The sequence below is a fragment of the Drosophila hydei genome, unplaced genomic scaffold (assembly GCF_003285905.1).
Source record: "Drosophila hydei strain 15085-1641.00,03,60 unplaced genomic scaffold, DhydRS2 tig00008119-arrow-pilon, whole genome shotgun sequence".
NCBI lineage: Eukaryota > Metazoa > Arthropoda > Insecta > Diptera > Drosophilidae > Drosophila > Drosophila hydei.
The window spans coordinates 5,710,863-5,730,705 of NW_022045830.1; the positions used below are offsets into that span (position 1 = coordinate 5,710,863).

The window sequence follows — 19,843 nt, forward strand, 5'->3', positions numbered from 1 at the left end:
AGCAAAGCTTAGGGTAGTTTTTCACTGGAAATGTGTTTGATATTTTAAGACTTTAATATTTGTTGACATGTATTTGGGTTTTTTTTTTGTATTTTTTCTGTTGCAATATTAGTGCAAATCTCAAAGTTTTAACACACATCTAACATCTATAGTTGGGTTTTATAGTTGTTATTTTGAATATTTGTATATTTCGTATGTATATATATATATATCTATATATTTAAATATATAGTATATGTAGATGTATATAAGTTGCCTTTATGTATATATTACGCTTTGTTAAAACACAGTTACCGTTGTTAGTTACATTTGACTTGGTTCTACTCTTATATCAGGTTCGAAATGATTTATAGTTTTTGTTTTCTTTAAATTTCGCTTTTTATAACTTTCTGTGGTACAGCAGTTTGTGTTGAGTTTTATGATTGTTGCCAGTTGCGAACTAAAAATATGTATAAGCTAATTAAAATAAGCATGTTCAATTATTGATTTCATATTGAACACCAAACCAATTATAATCTCAAGTGTGGGAAACTTAATCTCTCTATAACAATTAAAACGAGGAACTAATCAAGCACTTAATGCACCTATTCAAAGACCTATTGCATGTCTCTGAAATTTTAGTTGTCTTCAGTTTAGGCTAGGAGGTTTGTATAAAATATATGATAAATCAGCCTTCGTCCCTTTGACTAAAAGTTGCCTGCGCCTCGGCTCTTTGATCTCCTTCCAGCTCCGTCACTATCTTCACTCAGTACTGATAGTTGTGTGGAAAAACGGCGCGTGCGGGCAAGTAGCAGGGATCGTGCTGGTTGCGATAGCGACGCGCGAGAAAAACGGCCAAGACCTATTGAAAATTGCAAAAAAAACCAAATTAAATAAGTTGATAGAAAATGAAAACCAAACAAAAAGAACTTAAGTATCTTTGGCATGCCAAAGTTGAATAGCACAGAGATCCATTATAGAAAAGGACTATTCTGAAGCTGTTACTTTTGTAGGAGCCATGGAACACTAAAATCCCGTTTGATATGGTCTTACACATTGTTTAGAATAAAATTAGTACAGTAGTCCGCTAAGTTAAATGTGGAAAAAGTTAATTGAACAAATATATATTCAGGCCCATCATCTCTGACTTATATATATCATTGACAGACTAGCTTAAACAGAAACATAGCAACGGACAGCACTAAGGAGGCACTTGGCTGATAGAAATAGACAATTTCTGATAATGTCCTCAAAAGCATCTAAATTAAAATGAAAATTTAAGTGAAATTAGAAATCAAAGACAGAATATAAAAGATATATATGAATGTCTCACCATATGTGTTTGCCGAACTTATATTCTCTAAGATATTTAACAAATTTACGCCGCCAAAGATTTTGTTAGTGTGTGTGTATTGGAAATATGGATGTGTATGTGTTTAGTTGCGATAAGTTGTATATATATATATTTATATGTATATAGAAGTATATATGTATATGAAGTATTACTAGAGTTGTAAATGTATGTAGGTATGGCCTAACGCATTACGTACTCAGTTTTATAGTAATTTATGTATATATATGTTTTATGCATGCGGTTATGTATGCGTATAGGGTAGAGGTGTTTGTATATAAATATAAATGTGTGTCTATATTTGGTGTGTGTGTGTGTATACGTATGTGGTCTGTCTAATAGAACAGCTAACCACAGAGTTGATCTAATAGACCCACGATTGTTGCATGAACATGAAATTTACATTTACATTGACATCAACTTTCTAGTGTAGCGACACACGCGATTGGAGCGCTTGTGCGCCTGCAACTAGTATTTGTTTATAATGAATATATATTTTTAAATTTTTGTGGGTTAGTTGTGCAATTTAGAGGAAGGCGCTGGGCAAGCCGCGCGGATCCTTTTGATTGCGATAGCGCACTGTTAGCCAAACACCAACGAACTGAATGCATGTCATTGAGAAAATACAATTGCAAGAGATTACAAATTAGGCCGAACGTAAGTTAGCTATGAGACACACTCACCTCAGTGAAGCTGAAGAAGATGCCCAGACCGCCGCACAGCTTGAAAGCATAATCAATTTTGTTCTCCAATAGGGGGCCGCAGGGTTCGCAGTGGCAAAGTGGATCCTTCGAGTTCACGCAACATTCTCTGTTGATTATCTCGCAGCTGGGCTCTTCGTCATCGATGCTGCTGTCGCTGTTGATGGTGTTGGTGGTAGTGGTGGTGGTGGCATTGAAGCCGCAGCAAAGAAAACTGTCTTGCACCTGTTTGCGCAACTTGGTTGGCACCGTCTTCCAGCCGTGCTCAGCGAACTGTTGCTGCTGCACCGAATTGACGGCCAGGCATGAGCTGGCAATGGAGAACTGAATGAGGAAGAGCATGAACAAAATTATCATGTACTGAGAGAGTGCATTGGGTTAAGGGCAAAACCAAATCATGATATTGTTATCTCAATATTAAAGCAAACATAAAAGCTATTAGTGAATATTGTTATTATGAACAGCTTGGACGATAAGCTGCAGCTGACGCAATTGCGAAATGTGCGGAAGCCAGAGGCAAGCTAATTAGTCGAGTAACTTGATTCATGGCAGCTGCCGTGTGATACACACACACAGACACGTACACATATACACTTATGTGTGTATATGGATTTGTTGTACGGTTAGAACAATGTCAGTCCCATCGACATGCGTTGACCTTCAGATTTGTGGTTGGCGGAGCACACTGCATACATCCTGCACATTCGCATACACACACATACGCATAGTTTTTGTTGTTGGTAAAAAGGATACAAAGAAAAGCATCACTTGATGATGCTTGACGGCGCCAGCGAGCCCCAGCAAAGAAATACAGATGAGTATAACGCCGCAGGCGAGGATTCCTCCAACTATTGGCAGATTTGTGACAACGGAGGCCGCCCGTGCATAGACCCCAACGCCAATCAGCAAGAAACCAATCATCTGTATACAAATTATGCGAAACAAAAAAAATTACAGTTGCAGCATAGATACTAAGAAATGTTTTTTTTCTGTGTATGCAATGCTAAATTTTCATATTGTTGCTGCTCCTACTTACCACATATAAAATGTTAAGCGCAATAAGCGCATTCTTCGAGCAGGTAAAACCCCCACACATTTTGCTTTGGTTGTTAATTTATATTTTATGTTTAATTCTTAAATTTTCAAAAATATTTTCTATTATTTTTTTGTTTGCTATGGCGCAGGTTTCACTTTCACTGTAATACACACACAAAACGTACTAAATATTGCGCAGCAATTGTTAAGAAATGGACTAAAAATTACCCGAAATATGAACCAGGAAGAGATAAGAATAGTGTATGACAGTTGGATAGATACTACGGAAGAAGAAACTGTGTTTTGTTGATCTGGCAACTCTATGGCTTAACATTGTGAATTATAATTCGGCCGTCTTGTTAAGTTATTTTTATAGATTTAATTAATTGCAACATAGTTTACTAAGACTGTATTAAATTATTCCAGTTCTTATGAAATAAAAAAATTTTAGTTTTTTTTAGAAAATTTTAGTTGCTTATATTTTCAATACAGCGTAGCCAACTTGAAGCTTGGTTGGTAACGCAACATTTAGTGGCTGGCAACGCTAACATCTAGCAAAGAAACAAACCCGAATTTGGCAACAATAGTAAATATTTTTATGAATGAAGTTATAAAGTGTTTTGTGCAGAGTGTAAAACAAGTGTGAAATATGAAACTTAACTGAAATCAATATGTAAATTAATAGGGACTTTAATTGTTTTGTGTAAGTCGTTATGTGTTCATTCGTGTTGTGTCACAGTGAAAATACAACAGAACACAGGAACAACTATTTGAAGCGATGGCGAACAAGTGCCGTTAATTGCATTTTTATGCCAGGTAAAATTCCGCACGTACCGGCAACCGGCAACAGGCAACAGGCAACAGGCTAAATGCAACATTCAAAGGCAAACAACTTCATTGCGTGTTGTCTTGGCACAAGTTATTGGCCTAGGACCTCCAAGCTGGCAATATTTGGCAAACAACAACGACGTACATAAATTTATGGTCAAGCGATAAGCGCCGGCCGGCCAAACCATTTGGCTGCTGCCCAAAATTGGACAAGGAACGCGCGTCTCGCGCTCTTAAAGCTAAATTTAGTAGCTGTCAAAGCCATCAGCTGGTGCCGGGCAACACCTACAGCCTTAGCACGCAAAAAATGCCACAGGTGAATGTACAAGCACATCAGTGCTGCTACTACCACTTAATTTCCGCCAAATCTAGCTTTCGATAAAACCAAAATGGCGTTTCCCCATTTGAAAGTTCTCTTCGGAGAGCTTAGCTTTTTTTGGCTTGAAAGATTCTTTTCTCCCATTTATTTTTACTATTATAATAAATAAAAAACTTATTTATTATTATTTTTTATCTACAGAAATAATTTCACTTTTATTTATTAGGCAAATTTTTCTATGAAAATTGTGAGATATGCAAATGTTGTGTAAAATAATTTTGCTTTACTTTTTTATAAATATTTTTTTTGTTTCTTTAAAAAGTTTTTTATATAATAAAATGTTGTTTCCCTGCTGAACTAGCCTTTTTTGCTGCATCACAAGAGTTGGCAACACTAACGCACACACACACACACACGCCCACATACAGATCAGGTGAAGCATCTCCATCTCAGCTTTGCGTGCAATTGGGGAAAATGCTGAGTCGCTTGACTGTTTGGTCTGGCCTGTGACTTTATAAGGCTGCTGCTGTCGGCCTGTCAGTTGTTTTTAGCCCGGCTCATTGGCAGCTTTATTGGTAGCTGGCTGTATGTGTGTGGCCATCGGCCGCTGGGCATGACAGCCAGGTAAATGCGAAAAGCGAAATGCAAGCGTTGCCTGCTTGGCCTGTGCATACCAATCATAAAAATGTGCACAGAACTCGAATGTGGCGTACTCGTAAATATGAATCGCAATGCAAGTGCAGGCGGCGACTGTGGGGCAGGCAGCATGCAGCAGGCAGGCGTTTAAGCTCGTTAGTCTTGTGGTGCGAAGATGCAAAACGCTTTGGCTGCAACTGCAACTGCAACACTAACTGCTCCTAACTGTCCTAACAAGATGGCAACACATGAAATTAGACTGCCCCGATGCACGTCCGCCGATAGAACTGATCGTGCCCAGCTAAATGCAACAACAGCAACAAGCAACTGGCAACTGGCAACTGGCAACTGGCAACAACAACAAGAACGTCTGCAACATTGCTAAACTAATTAACATATTCAAATATTTGTCGCATTGTTTTGGCCGGCATCAAGTTTCTCGCTCGGCACCAGCTTGGCAAACGTTCTGTGGGTCTGTTTATTGAAAACCCATTTTACGGTTTCATGCTTGGCAGTCATTGCGGCAAAATGCCGCAAAACGCCCTGGCCACGCCCCCCGCTTGAGTGTGATACGATGTGAGCGCATTGTGCAGAGCATCTTCGCCTGGCTTTTGCTTTTGCTTTTGCTTTTGCGCCCGTTGGCGCTATTTTTATCGCATTTTAAATGGCTATTTGTAGTTGTTCCACCAGGAAGTGGCATAAATTCGCAGCGCATAATGGCTGTGAATAAATTATTTTTCTGGCTCGCTAGCCTCTGCCTCTGAATACCTGGCAGCCTGGCTGGCTGCAGCTTCCTCGCGCCGTTTGATGCTGATAAGCGGCCTCCAGACGCTCCTCCATTGCGTTGTTCAATGAAATAAAAACGCAGCCAAAGAACAATGCACTGGTTACGTAATCACTTACTGCGATTGTTGTCCTGAACCCGAACCCAAGACCTGGACGAGGTTCCATGCACCAAGCCAGCGGCCTTCCTTGTGCAGCCAAACAGTTTTCACGCACGCCCTCAATGAAGCCACGAGGAAGATCCCAGGCCGGGCCCAAATTGAATACGCAGCGAACCAAAAGGTCGCACAGTTGCCAACTGCTGCCCAGCTCTGGCAGCGGAAGTAACTCTGCCCAGGGTTGCAACATGATGTTGCATGAAAGAGCCCATCAACTGCCTTAAGATACAAATGCAATTATTCATTAACTGTAAAAAGTTGAAGATTTATTAAAGCAGCACTTGAGGAAAACATTCGCTAAATATATCGATTATGATTATTTATTATACTTTTGCTTTATATATACAATATCCGTTGCAAGTTCAAAAAACCGATTTGGTATTAGCCTGTGGCCCAACGCATCAACTCTATCGGAATTTCAAAAAAAATCCTTTATCAAGGGAATAAATTTTAAATATTTAAATGATTTGAAGATTGAGATTGTGAAAGCAGTTTTTCCTAGCTTTACTTATGACAAGTTCCTGAAACTAATTCCCACTATATCTTCAGTCATATTCGAACTATATAGAAAGTCAACTTTTGCAATATATATTTTATAGAGAACATATTTCAGCTCGATTATTTCTGGGCTGAAAAAACCATTTGCATAGTCCGTTCGGGTGGAAACTTTTGATAAGGATTTTCCCACACTGTTGTCCTGTAAATTAAGACTTCAAATTCTTGGGCAATGTAGCGCTTGCTTAATCTTCTGCCAATGGAATTTGAAGATCAATTTTGGCCAAAACCACATCGCCGCCAGTGCGAGCTGCAGAGTAACTGAACTATTTTACAATTTCTAATGGTTTTTCAACTGCTTTCGCGCTCTGCAACGGTTTTATCTGTCTGCCAGTTCGGCTGGCTGGCTCTGGCCAGTGCCACTGCCACCGACTGTGGACTGGGGCTGTGGTTGTGGCTGCGGCTGTATCTATGGCTATGGCTTTGGCTTCAGCTTTGGCCCTGTCTGGTCAATGTCCTTTGGTTTGGTGGGCCTTGCATGCGCATTGCGCGCACGACGCGTCAACAGATGTTATCCCCACTAGGCAGTGACCCCGGCAGGGCCATAAATTCTCACAGCGTTGCGCCTGCGCACAGCTTCTACAAAATGTTCCAATTTGTATTTTTGCAACAAATTGTTGTTGCTGCGACTGCGACTGCGGCTGCGGCTGCCGTTGCCAGTTGCCGTTGCACGTTGCACGTTGCTGCGTTGCTGCAACTGTGCCCCCCTTTTAGGCAGCTTGCTGGGTTCGAGCTGCATTTAATTTAATTTGGCCTGCCCAATTGGGCAGCGCTGCAATTAGAGACAAATGTTTTGGTTGCATTCCTTGAGCCTATTTAAACCCCATGTTCAAGGCAATTAGTTTGGCCCAGCCCCAAGGCGAAAGTAATCAGGGGCGTTGCAGGGGACTTTGCAGGCGATTTCCCACACGTTTGTTTGCTTAATTAGGTGAAAACTGGCTAACAGCTGTCGGCAATGTCGCCGTTGCCGTTGCCGTTGCCATTGCCATTGCCGTTGCTGTTGCTGTTGTCGCTGCCGTTGCCGTTGCCCATGGGCCAAAAAGACACCGCTGCCAGGTTTGCTAATGAGCAGGACAAGCTGGCGAAAAGAAAAGTAAGCAGGCTCAACCTCGCTTTCAGGTTGCCAAAATGGAAAACGTTTTTCGTTTTGAAGTGCTAGAATTCCTAGCTACCAACGGCTCAAGTAATACCCTGTACCAAAGGGTATCAGCAGCTCGTCATTGAGCTTGTTTGGCAGCAGAACGAAGTGAGGGAGTTGCAGCTGAAGCAGCTTCAAAACAAATGCCTTGGGCTGGCCTAACTGAATAATATAGAATAAAAAAGTAAACAAAATCGGGTTCAAATTCACTGCAAGCTCTGCTTTTCTTTCAGTGTATTGCTGTCGTAAAATATGACTGGCCAGAAGCAATGTGGCCTGAATAAGTTTGGGCTTCCCTGGGATACATATGCCCAGATCACCTATATATATGTATCTATGCCAGATTGGGCATATAAGGTTCGGTGTGCCGATTGAGCAAAATTTCACTGTTGGTCTTTTTTAGCATTTGGCATTTGACATTGCCCATCGTCATGGCAAGTGCATAATTTTTCAATCAATGCGAGCAGCTGTAAACAAACGGCAAACTGTGAAGAAACCAAACAAAAAAAAAAAGGAAAAAAATGCAAGAAAAAACGTCGAAAAACAACAGGCGGCCTGGCCAAGAAATCGTGATGTGGCCAACATGGCAAGCGCTGGCGGATGCGCTCTCAGGAAGCGCTGTGCAACAAAATCAGCTCCGTCAAAAACATTTAAATGCAAATGCAAATGGCCATAAAGCGTGAGGGTGTTCAATGCGAGCTTTATGCAGCGATGTGGGCCAAAAGGCGAGCAAAACGTTTGTCAATGCAACTCGAGCCGAGTGTCAAGAAGTGTGGGTGTTGCTGGCCAACCTCCGCCACAGACGCTATTGTGTTTAGAAAGCTGCTCCTGGCCAGAGAGGGCGACAGGCCATACCGCTAATTAAAAGACATTGCTAAATGACAAAGACTTAATGGCCAGGTATTTGCATAGCTGTCAGCGCTAATGCCCACACTTGGCCACGTCGTGCAGCCGGCTGTTGTGGCCAGCCAGCCACATGCGGTGACGCATGCATAGGTACGGCTGGCCTGGCTCTAAGCGCAGACCAAATACGCACCAGAGTTGGCCATAAAAATTGTCAACGCTCGACGCGTTGTTGATGCTTTTTTAATAGGGGCGTTTTATTCAAGCCAACGCACGTTGTTCGCTGCCAACACATGCGTTGTGGCACCTACTTGGACACGCTTTCCGCTCTCGTCTCTCGAGTTCTTCCCAGACGATGTCTTTATTTAGCGCTGAGAGCGTTGCGGCACGCGTCTCAACAATTCGCACAGATCGTTGTGCGCTGTGCGTTTGATTAATGGATGCCGCCTCACCTTCAGCCACAGCTTCATCAGCCTCACCTACAGTTTCAGTTTCGGTTTCAGTTTCAGCGTGAGCTTTTCAGGTCTACTCTGAATTTGTGATCAGCTGCCGTCGCTCGAGTTTGCAGCTCAGCCTCTCGTTGTTAATGGCGTGCGTAGCTGAAGCGTTAAAGAGATCGTAAAACGGCTCGGTTAACTCGCTGCTATGTTTCATAATTTGATTAACACTTTTGTCCACGTCTCTGTGTGCGTGTGTGTGTGCCTGAATGCTCACAATGCCGTGAAATTATTGTAATTTGTTGCCATTTTAGCATTTCACTTAACCTGCAAACGCACTTGTCATATATCAAGCTTAAGTGCTCTGACAAACAAAACTTGGGGCAATCGCTAACGAGCAGCTGCTTCGTTGCCTTCGGTAGGGTCGCTACTGTCTGCACTCTGTCTATCCATCAATCGCTGTAATGACATATTGCCAGCAGCAACAGCACCCGAAGCAGCAGCAACTACATCAGTTAATAAATTTATTAGCTAGCAATTTGTCAGCCACAGAATGTTAATTAAGATGATTCGTCTTTTAGAAATCATTCAATAGCAAAAGAGAAAACAACATTTATCATTGTGGTTATGTGAAATATAATATATACATACGTTTTGTGTGAATAATAGTTTTTTAATTTTAAGTCCGTTCCAAAAATAAATAATCAATGAACGAGTCTTTCTTCTAGATATATTTAAAGGGTGTTTTTTAAAGGCTCACAAATCTGAATTAGGAACACTGTTTTATATGCAAATTTTTTAAATATTTAATAGCTACTTTTTGTTGAGTTTAGCTTGACATTTTATTATTAATAGATTTAGATAGAAATTTTGTTCAAGATAATGGTTTTTATGTCAAACTTATCGGGCACATCCCAGTTATGGTTGATTGGTAAACAGAATTGTCGTATCTGCAGTACAGATAATCAATCAGCTTAAGTCCATCCATTACACGTATAGAAAATTAGTGTTTGGTGCATTTTATGGGCTGGCGAAGTCAATGACCCACACATGATTTCAAAGGCAATGCTGAACTTGATTGTGAAAAATGGTGTTCCAGATTTGTCATGATGACATATATCCGAAATTATGCTTAAACATTAATGTCATTAAATCAACTATCTAATAAAATAAATTTTATTGATATTAAAAATTTATTTCTTTATTTTATTAGGACTTAAACATGTGTAGCTCTGAAAGAACACTCGATATATATGTATTAATAAGTTTAGGTTAGCCTACACAACAGCAGGTGTTATAATATTTATTAGTCTATATGAAATCTGATATTGTAAGACCATATTTCATACATAAATATACTATTCGCCTATGCCCGTAAGCATATAATACCTTTGCTCTTCAGAAATCTGCCCATAAATAAAAACTCAGTTGGCATTTATAGATATTTATAGAGTTTATTATGTGTAGAGTTTATTGCATTACTTAATCAGTACAATTTGTTTAGCAAAAGTGTATAATTATTGATGTTCTCTTTAAAATTAAGATCCTTAAACTTTAGCCTTTATTTGCTGATGTCTTGCTGATGTGTAGTCTCATGCTAAGCACCTAATAACTTAGCACCTCTCTGCGGTTCGGCAATAAATTAGCAATTATCGATTAGCGATTAGCAATTGGCAATAAATAAATTAGCAATAAATAGTAAGTTAAGTACAATAAATATAGTTGATTCGAGTGTGTGAAACGCAGCCGATTGCAAGAAATTTGACGCAAACATTTTGATACAAAATTATTTGGCAAATCTGCAGGAAATATTATGGCTACGCTTCCTATAAACGTAAAAAGCAGCTCGATGCATCAATAAATAATACAATCAATAAATAAAGTAGTGGGGTAATAGTTATAAATGCACTTCAATGTTTGCCTCAGTTATAGACTTAGACTTTAGATACTCGCATGCCAGAGATTTACACTACACACACAGATATAAATATATTTTGTGTTACTAAACAAAAATTAGCCTAATTTGCGCTAGAGAGAAAACTTCTAAAAATTTACTACAATTTTCGATGCTAAATATTTGATTTGCTTCTATGCAATGCGCTGTTTTAAAATGCTGGAATATATAGATATATTTAGATAGATATACCTAGATACATCTTCCAGTGCATTTTGAAGCGCGCATTCGAATTGAAATCGTTTCGATACGTTTTTTTTCGATAAAGTTACGTGTTAACTAAATTAAGCTTATGCTAATTTTTCGTTTTTTGTTTTTAAGTAGAATTAAACTATGAATTTTTCAAATGATTTTAATGCATCGCTGCTTGGCGAACATAGATATATATGTGCTATTCAAGTCTCATCGAATCTTTTGAAGCTTTCGAGGCATATTGCGTTTGTTCCCAGCTAACTGTGAGAGCTATCCGATACCCATCTTAGTACTGCTGTCCATAGCGTCCATTGATGCCGCTGTCATACAGCTTGCTCAGCGTATCCTTGGCGCTGTTCGCGTGCGACGCCCCGGCCATGCTGCCCGTGGCTGCTGGCGGCGGTCCGTACAATATTGTGGGCGCGCCATATGTGATGGTGGGCGTGGGATCCTGCTGATACAGATAGCGCTCCTTGCGTGTGCGTCGCTGCACGGTCTTCCAAATGCCAAAGATGCTCAGCTGGGCGAGCAGAAACAGTGAGCCGGCAAAGATCAGACCTGCGATGAAATGGAAAAGGGGAAAGAGGCGGACACAGATTAGAACTGAAAACTTGATTCAGATTAACGGCATGCTTATCAAAACAGGAAAGAGAGAAAAGAGCGAATGGCCGATAATGAGGAACCAGCGCAGCAACAAGGAAGCGAACAACGAAACCAACTTGCTTAGTTATCAAAGAAAACAAAAGTGTATGCCGCTTGACCCAGTTCACTCGCAACAGTTGCCTTGGGGCTATACCAATGACCGGCCAAGTGACCAACTTTTGACAGCAACAAGTTGAAGACCAACAACAACAACAACAACAGCAGCACAATGAGAAAATAAAGCGGCGACAATTTAGTGCATGAGTTGCATATTTCTCTTGTATATATATATATATATATATATATATATATATAAACATTTATATATATATCTTTTTTTATTTGTTTTTTTTTACGTTTCGAGTCGATCTTCACTTTTCATGCTCCTACACGCGGGGCATGCACTTGGTTCTACACTCAACTGTGCAACATGCCACATAAATAAGCCGCCAACGAGAGACCGGAGATGGTAGATTGGAGTTAAAAACCAACGGCCAATGGACAGAGGAAATTCGAAATGCCAATGCCAATGGTAGAAATCGGGTGAAAGTGCCGCCAAAGTGCAGAGCAAGCCGTTCGCTTAGCTCGCATGCGTTGTCGTCCAGTTCACGAATTTTTCAGAATTTAAGAGCAACGACGATGACGACGATGACGATGACGATGATGATGATGATGGCATTGGCTGATGACTATCACAGATTATAGCTTACATATGCATTCGGCTTTGTTGTTATTGTTGGTTTTGCTGTTGTTGTTGTTGCTGTTGTACATCAAATGCCCATAAAAAGTAAGCGCCGACGTCTTAAAACCAACAAACAACCAAAACTAACCCAAACTTACAAGAGCAACAACAAATAACAACGCTGTTGTAGCTGTTGCTGTTGTTGTTGTCATTGTTGTAGTTGTTGTTGGTGTCGTGGTCGTCATCGTTGTCGTGGTCTGTTGGCAATGACTTTAACGAGTTTCAATAACAAAGCGCACGCACTTGAGCTTTTATTTATGTGCTTGGTTTACCTTTTATCTGTTTGTCTATCTCTCTTTACTAATATCGCTCTCTCTCTCTCTGTTGCTCATTCGCCCTCATGATCTGTGTCTCTTTCTGCCAGCCTAGCCGGCTGGCCTGGCTGACTGTGCGTATGACCCGCACAACAACAAACTACATGAAATTATTACAATTATGATAAACGTTGAGGGGGCAGCCGCCAAAGCAATCAAATGGTAAACATTTTCAAAATAGACTCAAAATCAACAACAATAGCAATAAATACAAACATCAACTTAGAACAATGAACAGCATCAGCACGTAGTGGTTGTTGCTGCTGTTGCGTGTCATCTTCTCATTTTTGGCTTTTACATTATGGGAACCAGTGCACAAATCGGATGTGCATCATGTTGCATCTGAGATGAAAGCGAGTAAAACTTGATTGGACACATATTGAGGAGCCGAACATTAGATATATATTTATCGTTGTGAAAGTGAATGAAACCAAGCAGGAAAAGGGATATTAAATGAAAGTGATGCGAGCTAATGCATTGCATTGTGTGCAATTAGAATTGACCTAATAATGATGTTGATAAGTATATTTAATAATGTGGATTCTGATGTGGATTGCTGATGAGAGTTGGAAACTTTAGCTTTTAACTAATTTGTAATATGACTTTTGCTAACATCCAAGCAGGATTTGGTCCAGTTTATTGTAATTGGTTGCTTAAATAATGCAGCTGCATGAAATTCATAAATTCTTAATTCATAAATTCTCTCACACTTTTGTTGCCTGGTGGCACATGAACCCTAATTAAATAGAATAGCTTAAACAAAACAAATTTCAAAATAATTGACGCGTTCTATAAACTCTAAATTGAAGTCTTCAAAATTGATCAGTTTAAGCTTATGGCTGAGATTATAGCCATGGCCAGTTAGATTATAGGCAGCATTCTTGCCATGGAGTTATGAAAAATGCATAATTCAAATAAATTTGTATAAATTATGGAGATAAAGCTGAAGCTTTGCCGCTAGATTGATTGCCACATGCTACATGCCACACGCACCGTATTGCTGCACGCGCTCACGCTCTCCATCTTCAATGTGTGTGGCAAATGAGCTTTAACTGAGGAGAAAACCGTTGCTCTAATTGCGGCCAATGAGCTCGACGCGCTTCGCTTTGCGGTGCAGCGCGTAATTGCAACAGAAATTGATGTGGCTGCTGTATCTGGGGACCAAATGAACCTGGATAAGCAGCAAGAGCAGCAGCAGCAGCAGCTGGACTTGCTGCTGCCGGCTAACAAGCTGTAAATTTAACGCTTCAACGCTGCATTTGTTATTAATGCGCCATGTCGAACGCGCATGGCAATTGCTCTACAAAGCTCCACAATGACAACTGGTGTTGTGTGGGGCAGGGGGCGGCGGCAAGGAGCTTAGCTAACTGTGCAAACTTTTCGCGCCGCACGAAAATGAGGCGTGCAGTAATGCGGCAGCAGCTGCTGCCACTAGCACAGCAGCATCTCATCCTGCACAGCTGCTGGCGCGGCACATCTTATTGAACTAGTGACCTGGTCGTGAGTCGGCGGCTCTGCGGCATCAGCCACAGCAGCAGCAACAACAACAGCAGCAGCATCGGCATTAGCATCTGCATCATAACTTGCTGCCAGAATGCGGTACACATTCTGGACATGAGCCACATAGCTAGAGAATCCAATTTATTTCTCATGCAGTCGTCAGTGGCAATGATGAAAAATTGATTCATTATCAAAATTAGCGAGCAGCCAACAATGGGCAAAACAAGCCGCTGGCTCACGACGCAGCAGGCAACTGGCAGGCGGACAGCTGGCTGCTGGCTGCTGGCTGCCAGCAAAACGCATTCGCATCCTCAGTTACAGCCATCCGCCACCCGCTGGCTGCAGCAGCACGACGTCAACAACGTTCTCCGCCTTGTCTATGCAAATCAGCGTGCTGCAGCAGCAACAGCAGCAGCAGCAGGAGCAGCAGCAGCTGAAGCGGGAGCAACATCAACTTTGGATGTTTTGATTCGCTCTTGATTGGGCATTTTCACAGAGGGAGCCAAACTTACCATAGCCATTAAGACAAGTGAGCTTGTCCTGGGCAACGCCCGCGTAGGCCTTCTCGTGTGGCTCGCCTGAGTTGAGGCTGGCGTCGCTACCATCCTCGGCCTGGAACCCAAACTTGTCTGTGATTTGTATGGACTGCACGAGCAGTATGTTATCATCGGCTGGGGCTGAGCCAACATCGCGGCGCTCGCGTTGCTGGCGTGTGCTGACCATGAACTCGCCTGTGAATTGGCAAGCAGTTAGCAACGTAATGAGCCACGGCCAGAAGCCAAAGCCAAAAGCCAAAAGTTAGTTAGCAGCTGTGCCATACTTACCACCATCGGTGCCATTCACCACGGAACGCTTCCTGCGGCCATAGGAGACAAGGGACTTCAGCTCGCCGCTGGCGCCATCCTCACTATCGCAAATGACAGGCTCGCAGCGTGGAATGCAGGGCGTTACCAAGGCACGGAACTGTACCACCTCGCTGGATGGGAACTTGAAAGCATCGAACTGAGAGAGCAGCACCTTGCGATTGTGCGAGAGCTTCTGTATGGTGCCCATGATATATTGATCGGTAGGGCAGCCATTAGCATCAATCAATGTAATCTCGGCACTGTCCGAGCCATCCATGGCTACCAGTTCGCGCACAAATATCTCATACGGACTGTTCTGTTCAACGATCTCGAAACGAAGTGCCAGGGGATCACCGACCTCGGCGATGCGCTTCATATCGCTACCATCGCGTGACGTGATCTTCATAATGACATTCGGTGAATCGATGGTTATCTCCTCGCTAAGCGACGATTCGATCTCGCCAGTGACACCCAAGTCAACATCATTCAACACCGTCTTGTTGGTCAAATCATACTGACAGCTGACAGCCAGGCCCAGGTCGGAGGAGGTGACAATCATTGAATGATGCTGTATGACAATATCGTTCATATAACGACCATAGGCGCTCTGGCGCACATTGCACTCGAGATCGTTGTAGCCCATACGGAAATCAAACTCCAGCGATTTGTCCACGCTTACAGAGCACGACTTTGGTGCTCCCTTGGCATAGACCTTGCCATCGAACAGTTTTGAGGTGCGTATCTTTGTGATCATCTCACCGGAACGGCACTCGATAGACACATTGTAGCAGGCGGACAGCTCATAGGTGGCTGCTTCGGGCACATCTAGATAGGGATCCATCACGTCCGTCAACGTGGCGCGACTGTGATGCGACAGACGACAGACCATGTCGCCAGTGTCATTGTAGTCATACGAGTGGCATCTGTCAGAGTTGCAACTGTGAGAACTATTCATTTACTCGCTAAGTGCGTTGGCTTTACCTGTAGGGCGAGTTGAGGCACAGATCGCGACATTCATCAATGGTGTTAATGTCCTGATAAACGGAATCCACTGTCTTCAGAATCTTGCCCGAGATGCGCTTGAATTCGCATAGTTTGCTGGGTTCCTCAGCGCAATTATTCTCCAGATAGTCGGCCCCTTCATAAGCCTCAACGCTGTTGCCTGCCGATAGCGTGATGCGGTCCATGTCCGAGAGCTCACAGAGTCCAGAGTGGCGATAGAAGTTCGCCGAGCTGCGCAAGGCAAGAGTTATGAGCGGCAGAGGTGTACGCATTGTGACAGGTAGTAGAATAGGTTGAAGGTATTGTTTTTTTTTCAGAAAGACGGAGATAAAGAAAGAATGTGAAGATATAGCATTAGATACAGTGTATAGAATAGAGCTACATAGTGTTGTACATAGATAGCTACTCGAAGCAAGTGAAGATTTATCTTTAAGCTATACTTATATGTTGAAGGTTATATTACTACTACTATGAAATTAATTCGATTAGTAGAGATATACAGTTGGTATCTGTTGATCTCAAGCTGAGTACTTGCCTTGGGGCTTCAGTCCAAACTAGTTCTAATAATATGCTAATTCTATTTCTTTTGCACTTAAACTTAGCGCTTTGTAGGGTTTCGCTCTTTACTCTGTGATTACAATGCAAGTTTATTTGAAAGTCTAAGTCTATTAAGGCTTGTTAACAAGTTCTTTCTTCTTTCAGCTAAAACTATATTATTATCTTTCAATTTCATCTTGACACTCGAATCTATTCAAGGCCAGGGCTGGTGTGAAACCAGTTCACCTTATCTTTATGCTATGCACAATTTATGATCCAGTTTTCACTAATAGAGAAGCAGAAATAATCTCAATAAAAATCGAAGTCTATTTGGCAGACTCTTCTAGTAAATTGCTTATCACAAATCAATGGCTTCATATTCATTAGCTATCTGCATTGAACCAGTTTTGAATTTTGTAGGTGTTCGTTTAGCAGCCTAGTTACACCTATGGTAACACGATACCTTGTTTCCTAATAAACATAACTGGATGAACTTGTATGGTTGATTATGTAATGGTTAGCTGAACAGCTGATGGCAGCATCCTGCTCATCTTACCGGCATGTAAATTCCGTTTCGCCCAGGCAGAGCTCCAAGCAGTCGCGACGCGACAGCACCGTCTGACTAGATTTGACATGTTCGGGTAGGCGGTAACCTTGAACGCGATCAATGCACCAGGCCTTGGAGCAAGGACGCACGCCCAAACACGATTTCTGTGCGTAGATCGTGAAAACCGGAAATTGTGAGCGCGAAAGTGAACCTGCAAAAGAGCCACACCAAAAGTATTAAATGGTGCTAGTAGTGTGTGCTGTGGTGCAGGTGGTGCGTGTGGTGCGTGCGATGCGTTTTACGCACACGCCCCTTCACTACAAAGTAACAGGCGTTGAGAAACGCAGCAGCAGCAAATGCAACGGCAACGGCAACAGCAACGGCAACGACAACGGCAACGGCAACGACAACTGCAACGGCAACGGCCACAGCGACAAGGCTGGCCTGAAATTATGCGTTAGCGCAACGCCAATGCCAAAAGCCAGTTTGCAGAATAGGCAAAATCTAGTTTGCTTGGGCCCAGGCCAACTTGGAGCCGTCGTCTGTCGTTTGTCCTCGTCTCTCACCTGACTGCCCGTCTGTTTAGCTGCCTGCCGAATCATGCGTAAAACCAAAGGCGTGTTTCGCACTGAAGCTGACGCTGACGCTGGTGATTTATGCGCCAGCGGCTTGGCCACCACGAACTAGAACTCAATAATTGAATGAACGAGTGGCCAACTAAATTATTGAACTTTCTTTGGCACACAAAACAGCAGCTGCAACAGCACAAGCTGCAACGGCAACAGTTGTGCGGCCACAGCCTCAGATTCAGATTCTCACACTTTCTAACTCACCTGGCAATTTATCGGCGGTCGTCTTGAACAGCACACACAAGCCGGTTTCATAGTTGACAGAACTGCAGGACTCATTGCTCTGACAGGCCTCCAAGCAGTCCGTAAGCATCAGCGTGCCGGGTAGGGTATCCAACATTTTTGAGGGTGCCGACAACACGTAGCTATAAAAGATAAAAGAAAAAAACAAAATTATAGTGTAACTACAATCCAAGCAGGTGAAGAAAGCGACAAATGAATTTGTGTTTGTGTTGGCCCAAAGAAGATAAATGTCTATATTATAATGTCTTCTTCATACCCTACACTAATCAGACTATCCTACATTTCGTAAATATCCAAGGTGGAAACATTCATTTACATTGATTAATTCATAAGTTCTCCTAATCCAATTTGATTAGTCAGTAACAGGTTGTGCGTGTCGAAAAGAAAACTGAAAGTGTACCTAAAGCACAATAACCAAATATAACGTCATGGGGCTCCCGCATAACTGGCTTATGAGTAGGCCTCTAAACAAAAGACTCAGGCAACGAACTTGCTGCTGTCAGCGTCAACTGCTGGCCCGTTGAAAGAAAGCTCATAAGCAGCTGCTGTCAGCTGTTGGCGCGCTCTTGTGTGCTTTGTCTATTGCCTGACATCAAAACACACCATGCGATTAGATAAGCCTCGTTTCTCCTATATGGCACGCCCCTCTGCAGACCCCCCACCTACTTGGAGTCAAATAGCTTTGGCATTGATTACCGTTGAGCTTCAATTCTATGCAAATCGGCTAATTGACTGAAAACCTGAGACTCGAAAAGAGTTTATTAACTTCGCTGGACCCTCGTTTGGAATATAAATAAATGTGGAAAATAATGCAAATTGGGTTTGGGTAAGTTTTATGTTTGGGCTTATGACACTTACCCGGTAATTATCTCGAAGCCAATCATATCTGGATCGCACTCATCGTCCGTTTCGGGCGCTTTGTCCGTCTTGGGCTCCGGCTGTGCATCAGTTTGTGGCAGCAGCGGCTTGGGCAGCTCGCTGTTGCTAATCGCGCTGTTGGTGCTGCTGGCCAGTGGGGCTGCCTCAGCGCTCTGTTCGCTGGTGGTGGTTGTTGTTGTGGAGCTGCTGGTGCTGCTGCTACTGCTGCTTGTTGTGGCAGCCAATGCTGCAGGCGGTGGCGTCACATTGGTGCGTGGAATTGTCTGCTTGGCCGGCTTGACAGGACGCTTCGTTTTGCGCACGGCGTTGGCGTCACTCGCAATTAGGCAGAGCAACAACAGAAAAGTGCAACGGCGTAGAAACATTTTGCCTAGAAGAGAGCACACAAAAATGGAGAGTAAAGCGGATTAGTTGGGGGGGAAATTGGCAAAATGTTAATTAGACTAACTAATTTCACGTTACGCGTAATTTATGTAATTCCTGTTGTGCATTTTATTAGTTGTTGCATATTAGGCTGTTACGCTGCATGTGGCGCAGCAGCAACAACAACGACAACTACACTGGGCAAACGGCACTTTTTACTTGTTTGGTTTTGTTTTGTTGTGCTGTGCTGTGTTCCTGCCTGTCTCTGGCGTATGTTGCACGTGAAGCTAGTGAGCATTAATTGCCTGGCTTGTAAGGTCTTACAGAGTTTAATTAAAGCAACAGCTGGCTAGCAATGTTTGTGCTTGTTATTGTACAACAATAAAAAGAAATGTTTAAGGCCGCCGCCGCGGGCAAGTTGAAATGTGTGAAATGTGTTGACGCCTGGGAAAGGCAGAGAATCGCTTTGACCCGCAACGAGGGCATCAAGCGCACGGGGGAGTCTGCGTGTAGGCGTTTTGAAATCATATCAAGCTGTGAGACACAATTTTCACCCGTCACAAATTCAAAACCATTTTACGACTATATAAAACGCATCAGCAACACCCTGGCTGCACCGGCAAATTTCTAAAAATTTTTCTTAAACTGGAGCTGCATTAAGTTCTTCGGCTATTTAATGTCTTGCGGCTTT

General features: G+C 42.5%; 2 protein-coding genes across 3 annotated transcripts; both read right to left on the minus strand.

Annotated features, from left to right (window-relative positions):
- Positions 1-232: 232 nt before the first annotated feature.
- Positions 233-3,342, minus strand: LOC111596172 (tetraspanin-13). Of its 2 annotated transcripts, none has more exons than XM_023310268.2 (4): positions 3,068-3,331; positions 2,785-2,952; positions 2,014-2,391; positions 233-841 (listed from the first exon to the last, which is right to left on the minus strand). In XM_023310268.2, exons 1-4 carry the CDS (start codon positions 3,125-3,127, stop codon positions 746-748), a joined length of 702 nt encoding a protein of 233 aa, XP_023166036.1. In that variant the 5' UTR covers positions 3,128-3,331; the 3' UTR covers positions 233-745. The 2 variants fall into 2 exon arrangements, with proteins under 2 accessions (XP_023166036.1, XP_023166038.1); XM_023310270.2 differs by lacking the exon at positions 233-841 and adding an exon at positions 1,622-1,931 and having other exon boundaries at positions 3,068-3,342.
- A 7,853-nt stretch (positions 3,343-11,195) lies between these two features.
- Positions 11,196-19,154, minus strand: LOC111597888. Its single transcript, XM_030224872.1, has 7 exons — positions 18,769-19,154; positions 17,872-18,032; positions 17,048-17,249; positions 15,934-16,185; positions 14,932-15,875; positions 14,620-14,838; positions 11,196-11,467 (listed from the first exon to the last, which is right to left on the minus strand). Exons 1-7 carry the CDS (start codon positions 19,152-19,154, stop codon positions 11,196-11,198), a joined length of 2,436 nt encoding a protein of 811 aa, XP_030080732.1.
- Between the last annotated feature and the right edge of the window lie 689 nt (positions 19,155-19,843).

Bases quoted from the DNA above. Each gene is read 5' to 3' on its own strand.
- LOC111596172 (XM_023310268.2), bottom strand. From the start codon at position 3,127: ATGTGTGGGGGTTTTACCTGCTCGAAGAATGCGCTTATTGCGCTTAAC. The intron at 2,392-2,784 runs GTATCCTTTTTA...GCACTCTCTCAG, and splicing joins ATCAAGTGATGCTTTTCTTT to TACATGATAATTTTGTTCAT. The intron at 842-2,013 runs GTGAGTGTGTCT...AATTTTCAATAG, and splicing joins TCTTCTTCAGCTTCACTGAG to GTCTTGGCCGTTTTTCTCGC.
- LOC111597888 (XM_030224872.1), bottom strand. From the start codon at position 19,154: ATGTTTCTACGCCGTTGCACTTTTCTGTTGTTGCTCTGCCTAATTGCG. The intron at 18,033-18,768 runs GTAAGTGTCATA...TATCTTTTATAG, and splicing joins GGCTTCGAGATAATTACCGG to CTACGTGTTGTCGGCACCCT. The intron at 14,839-14,931 runs GTAAGTATGGCA...GCCAATTCACAG, and splicing joins GGTGAATGGCACCGATGGTG to GCGAGTTCATGGTCAGCACA.